Source organism: Strix uralensis, chromosome 3 (assembly GCF_047716275.1).
Source record: "Strix uralensis isolate ZFMK-TIS-50842 chromosome 3, bStrUra1, whole genome shotgun sequence".
Lineage (NCBI taxonomy): Eukaryota > Metazoa > Chordata > Aves > Strigiformes > Strigidae > Strix > Strix uralensis.
This window is the reverse complement of record NC_133974.1, coordinates 43,790,000-43,807,532: the sequence shown is the minus strand read 5'-3', so window position 1 is coordinate 43,807,532 and position 17,533 is coordinate 43,790,000. Positions and strand designations below refer to the sequence as shown.

At 37.5% G+C, this 17,533-nt stretch overlaps 1 protein-coding gene across 6 annotated transcripts in view; it reads left to right on the top strand.

The window, feature by feature from the left end:
- Positions 1–17,533, top strand: part of EPHA7 (EPH receptor A7) — a 170,817-nt gene that overhangs the window by 48,116 nt on the left and 105,168 nt on the right. For all 6 annotated transcript variants that reach the window (XM_074862103.1, XM_074862106.1, XM_074862101.1 and 3 more), the window contains 2 exons: positions 8,605–8,760; positions 9,644–9,979. In XM_074862103.1, the coding sequence (XP_074718204.1) occupies positions 8,605–8,760; positions 9,644–9,979 (492 nt within the window). The remainder of the gene's footprint in view (positions 1–8,604; positions 8,761–9,643; positions 9,980–17,533) is intronic.

Sequence of the window (17,533 nt, the reverse complement as noted above, 5' to 3'; positions counted from 1 at the left end):
TGTACAAGTTCAGGAAAAAAATAAAAGAGACAAAGACATTAATACAGGAATGTGACAAAGTTAGCATAAATTTTTCATACATGTGTTTAGAAAAAAAAGCACCACTTACACTGTGGTTTTCATAGCCAATTTCTTTTCATTTCAGCAATGTCTCTTGTCTACTGATGCATCTAAGGGATGTGTTATTCTGCTCAGTTGGATAATCATACAACTTTCCTATCAATCAGAGCATCATAACTTCCATAACATAAGTTAGTTGGTGGTCTTAGATTTGCTGAATTCTTAGTCACTGTAGTTTTAACAGTTTTTTAGTAAAAATTTAAAAAGTTCATAATTAAATATTACCAAGTCAGTAAAAGAGGAGAAAACAAAAAACAAAACTCAAAGATGCAGAAGCTATGAGCAAATCAAGTGCATTTTTTCCTTGATTCTCTGACTGGTTGGGAACATTCTGAGGAAGACAGATAAAATTTCTACTGCTGACAAAACTTCAGGCATGGATTCATTTTATTTGATGAACCTATACCTATTTGATGAACCTACACCATGTCCTGTAAAGTATGGAGCTTTTGCTCCCAGTCTGGCTAATCAGTTGAGCTGTCACTCAACTCTGCAGAGAAGCTACCTGGGCACCTTGCAAACCTAATCTTGAAGGAAGGGCATGGTGGAAGAAAAAAAAAAAAAAAGGAAAAGAATGAACAGGAAAGCAAGAATATCGTTTCTCCTTTCATTTCTCTAACCCACCTTTCACTTTTCAACTCTGTTTAGTAATAGAATTCATCTGTCTGCATTTTTGTGTCTTTGTATCTCTCACATGTTAATTTCCCCCCAGTTTTCATGGTGGCTTTATATTTGTGGTTCCAGAGAAATTTAATGAAGCACATGCTCAAGTCCTTGCAAACTCTGAAAATTTAGAGAAACATTATGTCATAGCCTCAATGCACAACTTTTAATTTACCCATTTAATTAATTCTGCTCGGACTACGCTAGAGTTTCTTTAATTGCTATTTAAATGTAGTCTTTTATGTACTTATTCAGAATCATTAGACTCAAAGTAATTTCGCTGTTACAGTATAGTGACATTGGGTATTTTTTGATTTGTGGGATATTTTCTTCAGCCTGCTTACCTTGTCCTTGTGTATAAATTAGCCAGGCAAACACCACAGTATTTCTTTGTGCCTATGTTTCTTTGCAACTAGATGTTAAAAAGGCACACATGATGACATACTCAGGGTTTTTTTTTAAGCAGATCTGTAGAAGGGTAAAGGCTTCATTTCATTCAGTGGAAAAATTGGAATAAGTTACTATTACTTATCAAACATTCTATTTCTGGATCTCTATTTGTGTGAACAGCAGCATCTGGACATCTCTCAAAAGACATTAGCAGGACTTTGGACAACAAGGGCATATTAGGTTTGGGAAATGAATACGAGGTCTGAGAGATTCCTGACAGGCAACAGCAAACATTCAGTGGATGATGGTATGCAGCCATGGGACAACCCTATTTAGATATGTCATTCACACTATAGCTGAGGCACCATTAAGACTCTTGAGTTTACTCTGGCTAAACCATACAACATAATTCCTTGGTTGAATCATGAATAATCTTTAGATGCTATTGCAGTTTAAAAATCAAGCTAAAATAAACATCTTTTTCAGCTAGACATTTATCATTGCATAGTAGTTAGACAAATAAAATACTACAGTTTAAGTTCCTTATAAAACAATATATATTAGGTGCCTGAGAAGGCATAACAGATGCCATTTCTCACTATAAAAGTAATTTACAGTTTCAAACATAGTCATGACTTGAACATACACAAATTATATGGAAAAAGGGATCAGAGGTTATAAAGTCTCCTTTTGTTACTGGATTTCTTATGTCTAGTATTTCACATTGAAATCCACATTTGGGAATTATTTTATAATGGTCTGCTTTCAATTTATCTAAACCTTTCAGATACTTTGGCTAAAAAGTGCCTGTGGCTGATGTTGTGATCTACCAGCCAAGTATCCTGTAAGAGAACAATGCCCCCCAAATAATTTTCAAATTTTTACTTTTGATGCTGTGGAAGATTAAACATTTTGTATTTTTGGTGTCTCCCATGACAAATTGTCATATGTTTGTAGCAGGTTAATAAAGAAGGGGGTTGACAAATCTTGCTATAATCACTACCCCATGTTGTTTTCATCCTCCTTGTCTGCTGCTCATTTTTGTTGTGAAAAACCCTAATATATCAGTGACAGGAGGTCTGTATTTGTGGTTGACTGTTATAATTACTCCCACTGAGGCACTGTCAATAGGATTAAAATAAAGATTCTGGACCTGTCCATCGTAGATGAGGTCAGCAACACTAGCAGTGGGAGTACTGTTTCTGCAAGCTGTGCTTTCAGTCCTGAGTTATGGAACCATAGACATTAATATGAAGCAAATATTTGAAAGCTCCAGTGGAGAAAGACCAGCCTTTTTTTCTGCATTAGCTAAAATATCCATCTGTAATAAGTAATCTAGCAACATCCATCTATGTCCTGAACATACATATATGCATGTTAATTTTCAAATGTATCAGAGCCCCAGAGATTTCCAATTACAGAACAATCCATTTTGCATTTTATAATTAATAAAGTCTTTGCAGCTGCATAACTTCATCCAGGAAACATCTGCACAAACTCCTTGTGTATACATAATTTCTGTGAAAAGGGGGTTAGCTGAATTGTCTTTAATGTTCACAGGTTTGGTGAGAGTAGAACCAGAGAGCTGATTAAGATAACGCAAAACAAATCACAAGAATGGAGGCTTATGTCCACACAGATATAAACCAAACTCTAGTCACTGCCTGTAGGAAAAAATACAATGTATAGCATCACTTTAACATATAGTCAATTTACTTTATTCAAGTGAAGAGGAGGGAGGAACCCAGGGGAAAACCTGAGCTCTCCCGAGGTGGGCAGTCATTTTACCCTGGTTCTCATGGGACCAGGCTGTTACCCAAGTTTGTAAGTAATACTGCTGTTGCTGAAACTCTGTGATTACTCCTTTGCCATCCTTTGATGATGACTTTGAAAAAGTGTCAGTTTTTAAATGTTAGTTTCACCTTCTTCAGTGTGCATGAAACTATGGCATCTACGCCACTAAAACTTACTCGTGACGGCAAACTCAGAGAATGGCAAGCAAACCAGAATAAACAGACAAGCTCTCTTGCTCTGCTAGAACAATATGTCATCTTTATTTTTCTCCCCTCACACCAGTCTACTTTTTATAATGAGATCAAACAGTAATTAGTGCAGTCACCTCCTTATGTTTAATTATTTTCATATAATCTCAAAAATTATCAAAGCCATGTTCAATCAAGTGTCTGACATGCTGAAACAATTGCATGCCCTTTAAGTCTTAAGCTGTTATGCCACCTGGAAGCCTTGCACTTCTACAAATGGAGATTTCTTTTTTCAATTTGTTTATATTATTGTAGTAGCAAATAATTTTCTTGATTAATGTGTCATTGCCATACAACTGTTTCCTCTTTCTCCTTTGGTTATATAAACATCAGTTGTTACACGTCACTCATAGCCCTCACCATATTTACAGCATCCCTCCCAGTTTAAGTTCCCTATCTCTCCTAGAAGCAAAATGAATCTCCATAGTGTTTATAGTGAAAAGGTTACATAAAAATGATCAGTACTTAACACGTTCCCTTTTTCCTTTTTCCTGTCCCACAAGTGGGACTCCAGACTGCTGTTTGCTGCTCTCTACATCTGCCTTCTTTCTCCCTTCCAGAGTTTCTTGGATTTTTTTTTTTTTTTATAAATATGAAAAGAAAAATATACATTATTTGATCTCTACCAGGCCACTAAGGCATGTGATGAGCTCACAGCAGAGAAGCTGCTATTTTTCTACATAAACTGCAGTCAGCATCTCTAGTTACAACAGCTAATGCCTTGTGCCACAGATGTGGCATCATGGTTCTTATAATTGTGTGTTCATTCCTTAGTATTCACTTGTGGCTTTGCAATATTCCATTATTTACGGTATTTGTATAGGCCCTTAAACGATACCAAACACAATGGCTCAAAATGTTTGTGATTGCACTGACTTCAGTGGCATATGCTAAATGTGTACTTGAATGAGTACCATGCACTGACACTGCAACCTTGCCCAGCTGTGTACCGGACCCTACTGTCACGATATGTCCTTGTTATGGCTGAGTGCTACTGGATATAAAAGAAAGCAACATAGTCCAAGCCAAGAAAGACTGCTAGTGTCATCTTCACCAGGGTCTTTCATCATATGCAGACAGAATAGTGTACCACTTTATCTAGGGCTTCCAGGCAAGGAAGTTAAATATGAAACAACAATGCCCAGCTCAGTTTCAAACTGCCGCTCTGCTCACTCATCTGAGGGCTGTTCACATCGTCTTTGTATTTCGCAGTGGAACTCTGCCAGCTTCCCAACAACAGAAAGCTCTTTGCTTCATAGAGGAGGTGGAAAGATTTGCTCTGGGGTGCAGCCATGCCTATCGCAGACAAGTAAACAAATCCAAGGTGCTAGGCAGCCCTGGGAGGGTCACTGATGGTCAATCCCTAACGGCTGTGAGGCTAAGGTATTAAGCAAAGAATTGTGCCTTAGCTGAAGCATAGCTTTCTTCTGTATTTATTGTTGACTTTGTGGTATATGGGGAAAGAATTAGCAACTAATTTTTGCATTATTTGAAGACTGGTTTAGGTTAGCTGGTAGATGTTATTCTGTGTCTTTGTGCTGTCAGTAAACTTGACTGCTCTTGGTTTGAAACCCTTTCCTGGAAGCTAAAAGACTTTGGAGCAGCTGTTTGAACAAAATAGGAGCTTCATCTGGGAAGAGCTGTTCTATTAAATTAGCAGCTGTAAATGACACACCACAGTGAATGGAAGTAAATTTATTTTATGCTGGCTTTCTTCCCTTTCCCCCTCCCCATCTTTTTCAGTACCCCAGAAGCCCTTCAGTAACAAAACTACTCCTGGATCTTAACTTGCTTGAGGAAGATCAAATGAGTTCATATTTTACTCAGATCAACAATAATGAGGATTATGGCTACAACATTAGAGTGCTGCCTTGCCAGTTATACCCTCCTGCATATCTTCCATGCTTGGGTTCTGTACCTTGATTTACAATACAGGCTCCCTTTATAGGGAAGAAGTGCTGCTGATGAGTGCTCTCCTGCACTAATGAAATATTAAAATGGATGTGATCAAATGCAGTTTGAGTTGCCTCAAGCTTTGCCATGAGATACTTTCATGGAACAGTACCTGTATTTATCACATTTAGATTTGCATGTACAGAGGTCTGAGTAATGTTTGGCTAATGTGTTGGGGTTTTTTTTTACAATTAGCATTTTCTTAATGTTGCTTATGGAGGTAGTGGCAGTAGGGATTCTGTACCACCTGTTCCTGTGATCTTAAAAATATTACATAAAGGACTAAATTGGATCAAAATAGCCGGATTTAAAATAGTGTAGAACAAAGCAATGTATTTAAATTACTTGTAATATAAAAAAAATTCACCATGGCAATTTGACAAGATAAGACAAAAGGGAGGAAAAAAAAGAATCAAAAACGTATTTTTGAATGGTTCTTTCCCATCTGTGATCTGTAATAGTTCACTAGCAAGTTATCACACCTTCGTAAGTGGTCCTTGTAACAACCTCTCTTGGTAGAGTTTTCAGTTGTAAGTTTCTTGGCAAGGACAATGTTATATGTTAAAAAAAATATTCACAGATCACCAATTTTTGCGTAATAGAAGTATTCCACTGTTAGGCTGAAAAAACCAAATTTTTGTGACAAATTTAAATTTATGAAGAAAAATGGGAAAATAATTTAGTTGTATTCCTCCAATGAGTACTTTTATTTACGATATGTACCCCTGCGTACCCTCCTTTCTAAAGAATTATTAAAGTTTTTAAAAATCCTTTTTAAAAACACTATTTTCATACTGTTAAAAATTTCAAGGCTGGAATATTCTGTCCCTTATATTTATGGGGTGTATAAGTTGAAGGGATGGTTATTAAATGTCATCACAAGCCTCTGATTGGAAAAAAACTAATGGGATGGTAGCACGGTACGAGTGCCTGAACCTGCTGCCTGTGGTATGCTGCGCAGGAGAATAAATGGCTTTCAGTCATGTGAACAAGTCACAGACGTTCAGATCCTTTGAACTCTAATAAGAAATGCACACTTACTTTAAATAGTAAGTGACTAAGCATATAAATGTCTTGATCAAGTCATCAGAAAAAAAATGAAAAGGGATTTTCTGTTTACATTTTGTTATTTCTGTCTGAAATCTCTATTTTACCCTCTGCATCTTTGCTTTGTAATGTTCCCTGCTGAGAAGGACAGACTGGAAACACAGTAGGGATCTTTGCCTTTTAAAATGCTCTTTGCTTTGCAGAGGGCTACGTGCTGGAAGACCCGGTGTATTTGTCCAGCGTTTTGCTTGGTATGAGAGGAACATGACTATTTAAGAAAGGCAGGAAACTATTATTTGGTAATTTTATCTACATTTCAATTGCAAGTACTGAAAGAGCAGACAGAAGTTTAAATATATGTTTTAAAGTACATGCATACAAATCAGTTCAGCTTTTGTTCTCTTTGTCTTTAGTTGGGAAATTCTGAAACAATCTTGAATGAAGGTGTAAAAGGATAATTCTGCATTACATTTGCCACAACTATGAATTCACAGGTGAAATTTATCCAAAGTATTTCTCCAAAATTATTTCTGTCTTTTTTTCTAAATAGCATATATGACAGCTACTGTGGTAGAATCAAACTAAACCATGTTTTACAAGCAGGGCTAGATTTTCTTCTAATGTAAACTTGTGCCCCTTTGTCAAAGTCAAAGAATACATGCTTTGCGTGCTAATTTTCTCTGCCAGGTAATTTAGCTTCCATCCACTGTTTTTTGCAGCATAACAAACTCTAAATGTTATGGCAATTTCTGTCCTTTAGGCATATTTTTCTTTAGAAAGTTAGTTATCGAGAGTAATAGCCAGAATTTCCTAGCATTTTATACTGGTATGATCCACTGTTGATTTACCTAATTCATCAACTTTAATCTACTGTTATCTTAAGTACTACCACCATTTTTTTTCTCTCAGTTGCATAAAATTAATCAGATTAATAAATTATGTCTCTGTAGCTACACTGTGGGTCCAGTCCAAAGGCTATTAAAGTCAAAGACACTCCTTGTTGACTTCAGTGAGGTTTGGATAAAGCTCATTGTTTTCATGCTCTTGCCGTCACTGTGGTACCAGACAACTGAAATAACGGTTCCAAATACCAGTGTCTTTGGATACTTTGCATTTCTGTTCTGAGAAAATATCTAAGCAAATATGAGTATAACCAAAGTAAATTCTCTCTCTCTGAATTCAGAATGACTATTTAACTAGCTTTAATATTTTGATACCCAATACTATGTTCCACTCACTGGCCCTTTTCTTTGCATACATGTGATGGCTTAAGAAGGTTAGACTGTCTGTTAGGGTTAGAAAAAAAGCATAAAATAGTATGGTTGAAAAAGTCTCTGCTTTATTAGAAAATTCTGGAGGACATTTGTGTTATTTTTTTCATGCTGACAGTGTTTGTAAATTTGCCCATAATCTCAGTGCTGAAATGGAGTCTTAATCTGTTTCCAGTTTTAGTGTTGTCTGATCCCCACTTCCCTCTTTCTCATCTCCTACAGCTCTCATAGTTTATCCATTCTTAAGGTGGCTGTCTAGGTTGCAGTTCTCTGCTTGTAAGTGTCATTATAGGTGTGTTTTATGGGTGTTTCTGCTTTGGGAACTGTGGAAGTCGCTAAAGAAATATTTCTAAACATCAGTTTCAGAACACAACATATTTTTTAACTTGCATGGGTTTGCAGTGGCCAAACCAAAGTATGAAATTATCTTATAAGAGTATTTCCAATTATCTACCTTTTCAGTTTCCCTTGAAAATTTTATTAAAATCATTTCAGCCTGGTTGTCTCTCTCTGTGAAACTGGAAAAACCAATTGTGCAGCTTATGCTGTCTTCCCTCCTCCTCTTTCTGCTTGTTCCTACCAGTGTTGTCTGTCCAACAAGCGTTCACACCTCATTCTTTCCTTGGAATCAGGGTTCACTGGTGGGTTACAGCTTCTTTGGGCTTCTCAGATCAGGGAAGAGTAACTTTTGCTCCATTAATTCCAAATTAATTCAGATACCAGAAACACTTCAGTGGCCTTAGAGCAGAGCTTCTCCAGACTGCCTTTCCCTTGTTTAGGCCTATTGCAGGCATCCAGCTGTTTCACACCATTATTGTGCTCTTCTTTGGTGAAAAACAGATCCTTGTTATACTTCCCTGGCCCTCTGTGTTAAAATATTGTGCTGCCAACTGCTGAGGTATTTGTAGTGTATGCTTGAACTCACAAAAATGCCATAAAATCATTAACAGCATCAACTAAAGAAAAGGAAATTATGAGCATAATATCTTGCTTGCATCAACATAACAGAATGGGTAGTTTAGAAGTTTACAGGAATGTACACCTCATGACAGAGACAAAAAAGATCAGGATAATAATCCATGAAAATTTAAACCTTAATTTGTTTTGTTCTGCCTTAGCTTGTGGCCGTGGGTTCTACAAATCCTCCTCACAAGATCTGCAGTGCTCCCGCTGCCCTACTCACAGTTTCTCTGACAAGGAAGGATCTTCAAGATGTGATTGTGAAGATAGCTATTATAGAGCACCTTCTGATCCACCATATGTCGCATGCACAAGTGAGTCAGTCTTGAATTTAATAGTAAAGGACATTGCTTAACCAACCAGGTGCAGCCACTTGTAGCTAGTAGTTTTGGTTGGCTTTAACTATATTTGAAGAGTACATTTACAACAGTAAATGAAATTGAAAGACATAGAGGAAGAAAAGTTGACAGTGAATATAGAATCAACATAAATACAATTTTCATGTTTGCTTGATATAACATGGGAAAATATTGCATGTTGGGTAAGTGTGTAACTAACTCATTGTAACAGATAGAATACAGACATAGTTTTCCCATGGCTGTAAAACTGTTGTAGACAATGTGCTTTATGTGATATAATACCAAAATGAGTAACATGAAGAATGAAAAGTAACCTGTGCAGATCTGAGCTTTGACTGAACTGTGATTGGATCTGGCTTAACCTTCTAACTGCAAATGGACTAGTTTACACAGACTGGTGGTTCAAATAGTGGAAATCTCCTAAATCCAAAGCAGCACCAGATAATTCTGTAAATCATATCAGAGCTGATAACAAAGAACTAGATGTAGTTGGTGCAGTTTGTTTAGAAGAGATGAACAAATCCCATACTTGGGAAACCTATAAAAGACAACCTTTAAGGTACATTAACCAATCCTTTTAATTGCACAGAAGAGAAATGGCTAAAGTCAGTTGCAGTAAATATACAGACAATTGTTATTCTGATGCCTTAATGGAAAATAAATACAGCTCTTGCCAAGTGAGTTCAAGGAAGCTTTTATGCAGCTTGTACTAAAAATAATGAAATGTTTATGTGAAGAAAAATGCTTCTACTATTTTCTGTCTCGGTAATTAAAATGCTAGCTACACATCCCACCGTGGTTCTGAGCAATTACCGTGGACTTTTTGTTTGTTACATAGGACCTCCATCTGCACCACAGAACCTTATTTTCAATATCAACCAGACTACCGTGAGTTTGGAGTGGAGTCCTCCTGCTGACAACGGGGGAAGAAATGATGTGACCTACCGCATTTTGTGCAAGAGGTGCAGCTGGGAGCAGGGCGAATGTGTTCCCTGTGGGAGTAACATTGGATATATGCCCCAGCAAACTGGATTAGTAGATAACTATGTCACTGTCATGGACCTGCTAGCTCATGCTAACTACACATTTGAAGTTGAAGCTGTGAATGGGGTTTCTGACTTGAGTCGTTCCCAGAGGCTTTTTGCAGCTGTCAGTATTACCACCGGTCAAGCAGGTAAGTTTTCATCACTTATGAATCTCAACACTGTGAGACTGAGAGAAATTGGGAACATGCAAACTACAGATGCAGTAAATTAGGAGCATGTTTGGTGTGTTCTGGCTCATTAATCTTTTCACCTTGCCAACTAGTTAATTGGAGTTTATACTATTTCATGATAACCTGTCCTGTTTCTTGGCCTCAGGATTGCTTTTAGAAAGCATTCATGAAAGATTTAAAGACATACAGCTTTATCATTAAATAGGTTTTCTTAAGTCTGCAACTTTTTTTTTCTTCTTACGCCATTGTAGGTCATTCCCTAGTATTTGAAGATTAAAAAAGTAGCTGTGACAGTCCTGTGCAGGCTTCCTTTCTGAATTTTTTAAACCTAGGCCACTGGAAGGTGATTTGGATATCTGATGGTGTTTTCAGTGTTAATATTTTCCCTCAAGATAATGTTTCTAATTTATCTTGTATTTCCAGATATGATTCTGAGATTCAGTGAGAATGTGATGATTATTCTTTGTTTCCTCTATTTACCATAATCTGACAGGTGACATGTCAGGGAAAATAAAATCAAAGTAGCATGTCGCCCCAGGGGAGAAAAGGACTTTAGTTGTGTGCATGCTGAGTGAAAAAAAAGGAATTCCTTGATTTAGGTTTTTGAAATGATGAGTTGCTTGTTGATAAAAATTATAGGCCTCTGAATCTACAGTAGTGCAATGTGGGCTTTAAGAGAGGATAGTAAAACTAACCTTTTATGCATTGAACTGCATCTTAATGCATCTTAAACTGAACATTAATTAAAAAATCTGGCTTCTGAGGAAATGCCTTAAAAGAAAATATGAAGTGAATAACAGATGCTTGCTGTAAGAACAGCTGACCAATGTGTTGAAGGTACTTACACCTTGGAGGAAATTTTAATGCCTGTGATCAAGCTATTCTTTTTTAGTGCAGTAGAAATGATTCCCTACAGTAATGCTTTGAACTGAGGACAAACTCTCACCGTGTAGGGACAATGAGCAAATAGGAAAAACTGTAGTTATTTTGCACTTTAAAGATGGTCATCTCAAAAAAAAAACCCAAAACAAAAAAACCCAAGAAATTGAATTCAAAACTTTCCCTCCCTCCCCCCAAACCTAGGATGGTTTATATAGTTGTTAAAGTTAGGCTGGAATATTTATGGGGTATTTAATTTCCCCATAGTGCTTTCCTGGATACCAAATGCATGTTTTACATTATTTTGGAACCATCCCTGTGACTGAGAGGATTGGTCTCTGTGCTCATTCAGTTCTTGGAGTTTACGATGAGAGTTTGAGCACAGAGAACTTACCTTGAAACTATTTTTGCATCACAGATTGTATTATTATGGCACCTTGATTTTTCATCTTTAAAATAATTCTCTGTAATTCTTCAAACGTGCACAAGTGGACATGGTCTGCTCTCTGTAGATGTCTGTACAGAACTACCTAAGGAAGAAGAGGACTTGGACTTTTTCCTGTTTAGCTAAATCAAATTGGCTTTATGTGCTTTGATGGTTCAGTGGCACACAGGGTAAAGGCAGAGCCAGTGCAACTTGGTGGCTAGTATCACATCTCAGGGAGATGAAAAAACCTTAATCAGAAGTTTGTTGTGTTACCCGCACGATAATTCATTATAGTTAATTCTCTTGTGTTGTCATAGTCGTAGATTTATAGGGTTTTTCAGACCAGAAGTCATAATACGGTTATCCTTTGTTATAATTAACACAAGCTATATGATTTTATGAAATGGTCCTCACATAAAGGCCAGAGATGTTAGTTAAACTATAGCTTGTGTATATATTAGAGACAACATCTAGACTTCACCGAGTGATTTCAAGTAATGGAAAAGCCTTCACCCTCCTTGATAAGTTTTGTAAGAGCATGTAGCAGGAAGCAGAGGACCTGACTCTGTTCCTTCCTTGCTCTCCAGGCTGCTGTGGGATTACGCACAGGCAAGCCTTTCCCAGTGCTACAGAATCTAACACTGTCACTGTTGAGAGAAAGGGTATTTGTACAACTGAAGCTTTATCTGTTTAGCACTTCTGAATATCAGGATTTAAAGGCTTCCAGTTGGGCATCTAAAAGGAATGTACATAGGAAACAGATTGGGGGGGGGGGGGGGGGGTGCGGGGGGGAAGGCTTTAAGCTGGCTTTATTGCAGTTTTCTCTCTCTGTAAAATGAAGGTAACGCTTACTTTTCCTTACCAAGCTCTTTAAGATTTTCTGATTAAAGGTGCCATATAAATGCAGCATTTTTTTTTCCCCAAATTACAAAATTCATGTTAAAGAAAATGCAGTCTTTCAGTACAAATGCATTCACCAAAAGGAAAGACCTCTTTTACATTATTTTCACAACAGCATGTTTTGGATCCTAATACTGATTTCTTTGGTTTCTCAAGGAGGAAAGTATTTTAGGTGGAACAGATTGATGACTATAATTGAACAGAAAGAGACTGGTTACTCAAAAGAGACTGTTATGCTTCTGTGCTCCTATTTTATTTTACCATGGAGAGAAAGAAAATGTTGGATTTATTTATAGCCAAGTAAACTAGGATTCATGCAGCTCTCATTTGTTACTGTGTGAGTGTTCTATACTTTTGGCAAAAATGACTTTTTCTATGCCCATATTGCTTTTTATGTGTGTAAATGTGTCTAACTAAACCTTCTTCAGAGGTTATTATGCTAGCACAATAGGTGGCTATATATAATTACTGGGTTCACCAGTTGTACAGAGTCTTGCAGTGAGATTTTCCCTTTGTAGTTTTGATTTAATTGAATTGATCTTTTGTGACCATATTCACAAAATTCAAATCATTGTGTAATGATAACAGGAAATTATTGATAAAAGAATGGGGTTATGGAATATATTCAGTGTTTCTTCACCCACATACAAGTTTCTGATGAGACAAAGAGAGCATGTCACAGTAAAGAACCAGGTGTTTGACAAAAAACTATTTATATTTGTGGAAATAACAATAAAATGACTATAAGTGGGTAGGTAGCATCTCACATTGCTCACATATATATATATGACACATCACTCTTCATTCCTTGTGTTAAAAAGACTTTGTGACTAGGCTATCAGTTGTCATATGGCATATTTTTGATGCTGCAGCCAAGAACCATGAGGCTTTTTGTTTTGTTTTGTTTTGTGACAAAAGCATGAAAGAACTGAGCCAGAATCAGAGGTAAAAGATTAAGTGCACTAAGTCCCCCAGGAGTAAACCATCTTGTTTGATATCTTGCCTATCCAGCATCATATAAAGAATACAGGTTGTCATCCCAGTATTGCAAGCTGATCTATGTGAACTCCTGCATCCATGTAGAATTGAGATTTAAATGTGACTAAGCCCCAGTTACAATAGGTGAATGTACTGAAGAACTGCAGCTGGCAAACAGCTGACAAACACTACCTTTGCAAGCTTATTGAATGGTTGTTTACCAAAGATAAAATTTATCACTTCCCTAAGAAGTTATTCACCTTTCAGTGGTACTGGTAGTTTCTTTTGATCCATCAAATTCCTTTACAAATTTTACATTTTTTCCATACAACATTCAAAAGGCTAATGGAATTGGGTAGGTTTCACAGCAGATGAATATTGGTTGGATTTGTGTATTTATATACTTTCAAACCTTTTAAAAAATCTGTGTTTCAATAACAATTATATAATTTTTCTGTTGACACTTTTGCAAAGATAGTGTGATTTTAAAACTATCTCTCTACATCCTTTCTTTTGGAATTTGTCTGAATGGGCAATGGACTTTGTTTCTGATAAAGGGTGATATTCACCCAACCTAGCCTGACTTTGAGAAAACTTAAGATAGTTTGGATGAATCCCAACATCTATCAGGGTTTGAGAAAATTCAAGTATCTGTCCTGAGCCAGTTTAAGTTATCTTTATAGTCATTGGAAAGAAAAAGTCATATCCAAGGGGACACTCATCATGTCTTATTATTGTAACCAAACATGACAAACAGAAGTTAAAATGTAATGCCAATGCCTGTTCCTAAGTGTACTCTCTGTGCTTATGCAGGGAGCGCTTGCTAATTCTCGCTACTTCTTCACAGCAAGAGAAGGGTGCCCCACAGCACTCTTAGGTCGTGCTGCACCTTCAGATGCACTTGATGCTGACAACTTTAAGTGGTTAAAAACCCCTGATTCAGTTCCATAATCAAGGCTTATTCTTGAAAAACACTTTTTTTAGTAAAAATTTATTTTATATATGTTGATTTGCTTTTCCTTTTTTTCACATCTTAGAGTTCAATTTTCAGACCTTTTCCTACAAAAAACAGATCCCCAAATTTAAAAAAAAATTGTTTAAAAAAAGCCCAATGGGAACGGAATTTTTCAAAGTTGCATTATCCCAGCAACTTGAACAGAAAAAAAACATTACATGCTATATAATCATGACTATTAGCAGTAGTACCATTGATTTACACATCATGAAAAAAATGATTGAATGCATAAAGGAAATAAGCCATCCCTTATGCAAAGCTGTGTGATGGGTTCTGCCTTTCTTAGGTACTTCTGAGGTCTTTCTAAATAGGGGAGACATTTTGCATTCTCCTCTAGTTTGCATTCTCCTTTCATTGTTGCTGCTCATCATTTTTCTCTTCTTTGTTTCTCTTCACATTTTCCCCAGCTCTCAATTATCTCTACTCATTTTTTAAAGTCTACTCTTTCATAGTCTCTGCACTATTGACCATCTATTTGTTTCCTGTTTGCTGTCAGTCTCACTGAAGCCTGACTTTTCTTCAGCAATGAGCTGTCCCCCAACAGAGGCAGCAATCAAGAAGATTTATGCCTGTGGCTTTCCCAGTCACTTTGACCTCACCGTTCTAGTCATATGCTCACTTCTCTCCTTTCCCCAGACCATTTTGGTCTTTCCATTCTGCCTCCAAGTTTTAATCTACCTTCATCTACGACTTCCATTCAATGTTCACTTCTGGTGATAGATGACAGCTTATTACAGATAGCTTCAGTGTTTGACTTAACACTGTTTCTATGTTTTTCCATATCAATGGACTTCTTTTAGCTTGAGGTTTCATCTGATATTTCCTGCTAGTGCTTTACTTATTGAGCTATACTACCTCTTCTAGCCTTGAACTGTAGAACAACTTACCCACATTGATATGACTAAATCATCTGTGTATATATTTTTAAAAAAATGCTTCATGTAAAAAGAATTCTGATTATAAAAATAATGTACTTTTTTTCTTTTTTTCAAATGTGTTCCACCTGTTGAGCTGGGAGAATTATTTTATATAAAAAGTCACTTCTCAAAACTAATAATAACTGTTTTCATTAAGCTGTGGGTTTTAGAAACATATATGTTAAGATTATTGTATTTTGGATTACTATTTTGCTTAGTTTATTTAATGGGAGCTACAAAGATCATAGAATCATAGAATGGTTGGGTTGGAAGAGACCTTAAAGATCATCTAGTTCCAAGACCTCTGCCATGGGCAGGGACACCTTCCGCTAGACCAGGTCACTCAAAGCCCTGTCCAACCTGGCCTTGAACACTTCCAGGGAGGGGGCATCCACAACTTCTCTGGGCAACCTGTTCCAGTGTCTCACCACCCTCACAGTAAAAAATTTCTTCCTTATATCTAATCTAAATCTACCCTCTTTCCGTTTAAAACCATTACCCCTTGTCCTATCACTACACTCCCTGATAAAGAGTCCCTCCACATCTTTCCTGTAGGCCCCCTTTAAGTACTGTAAGGCTGCTATAAGGTCTCCCCAGAGCCTTCTCTTCTCCAGGCTGAACAACCCCAAGTCTCTCAGGCTGTCCTCGTAGAGGAGGTGCTTCAGCCCCCTGCTCATCTTCATGACCCTCCTCTGCACTTGCTTGAGCATGACCATGTCCTTCTTATGTTGGGTGCCCCAGCACTGAACACAGCACTCCAGGTGGGGTCTCATGAGAGTGGAGTAGAGGGGGAGGATCATCTCCCTCGACCTGCTGGCCACAATTCTCATGATGCAGCCCAGGATATGGTTGGCTTTCTGGGCTGCGAGCGCACATTGTTGGTTCATGTTGAGCTTCATGTCAACCAGCACCCCCAAGTCCTCCTCCTCAGGGCTGCTCTCAGTCCACTCATCACCCAGCCTATATTTGTGCTTGGGATTGCCTCGACCATGTGCAGAACCTTGCACTTGGCCATGTTGAATTTCATGTGGTTTGCACGGGCTCACCTCTCACGCCTGTCCAGGTCCCTCTGGATGGAATCCCTTCCCTCCAGCCTGTTGACCGCACCACACAGCTTGGTGTCATCGACAAACTTGCTGAGGGTGCACTCAATCCCACTGTCCATGTCACCAGCAAAGATGTTAAACAGCACTGGTCCCAACAATGACTGAGGAGCACCACTTGTCACTACTCTCCACTTGGACATTGAGCCAGTGACCGCAACTCTTTGAGTGTGACAATCCAGCCAATTCGTTATCCACTGAGTGGTCCATCCATCGAATCCATGTCTCTTCAATTTAGAGACAAGGATGTCATGTGGGACAGTGTCAAATGCTTTGCACAAGTCCAGGTAGATGACATCAGTTTGTCTTCCCCATTGCAGAAGGCCAACAAATTTGTCAGGCATGATTTGTCCTTAGTGAAGCCATGTTGGCTGTCACCAATCACCTTATTTTCCATGTGCCCTAACATATTTTCCAGAAGGATCCACTCCATGATCTTGCCAGGCACAGAAGTGAGACTGACTGGCCTGTAGTTCTCCAGGTCCTCTTTATTTCCCTTTTTAAGAATGGGGGTTATGTTTCCCCTTTTCCAGTCAGTGAGAACTTCACCAGACTGCCATGACTTCTCAAATATGATGGATAGTGGCTTAGCCACTTTATCCACCAGTTCTCTCAGGACCTGCGGATGTATCTAATCAGGATGTTAGTGCTTATTCTTAATATTATTTAAGATATATTTTAATCTGTTTCAACTGTTTTCTAGACCAGCAGTCAGACAGCATAGTTTTGTAAGTGTTCTGCAGTCCATCGCCACCAACTGAAAAGGGTAAAACTAGAGTAGATATTATTTACATGTGTTAGTTATTACTCTTCTAGCTTTTTACATGTCTTTTCAGTACATTTAAAAAATGGGTTGGGTTATTTCTGTGGAGTTAAGACTGTCTATTGATCTGCAATCACCTTACCCTGGACTAGTATCAGAGATATTCTGACAGGAGGCAGTAACTGAATGTATACCTGAATTAAACTGATGGATAAAAACTTGATAAGAATTCCAGTCACTGTATAGCAAATACCATCAGATCAGGGAAAGCAGTTGTTCACTCACTGATTGTATCAGGTCATATTTAATGTAGTGAAATCTACAAGGTTATAGAGACACTGTAGATTTGCTAGGTTGGGGCATTATTGTAAAATTGCTAAATGATATTTTTTTTTATTTTTATTTTCACAAAGAAGGAATAAGCTATATAAGATATAATATGGTATGACATATCTGATATTTGACAGTTTTGGTATTTGATATGCATATACAGAATATATATAAATTTGAAATGACAAGAAATATGTTTT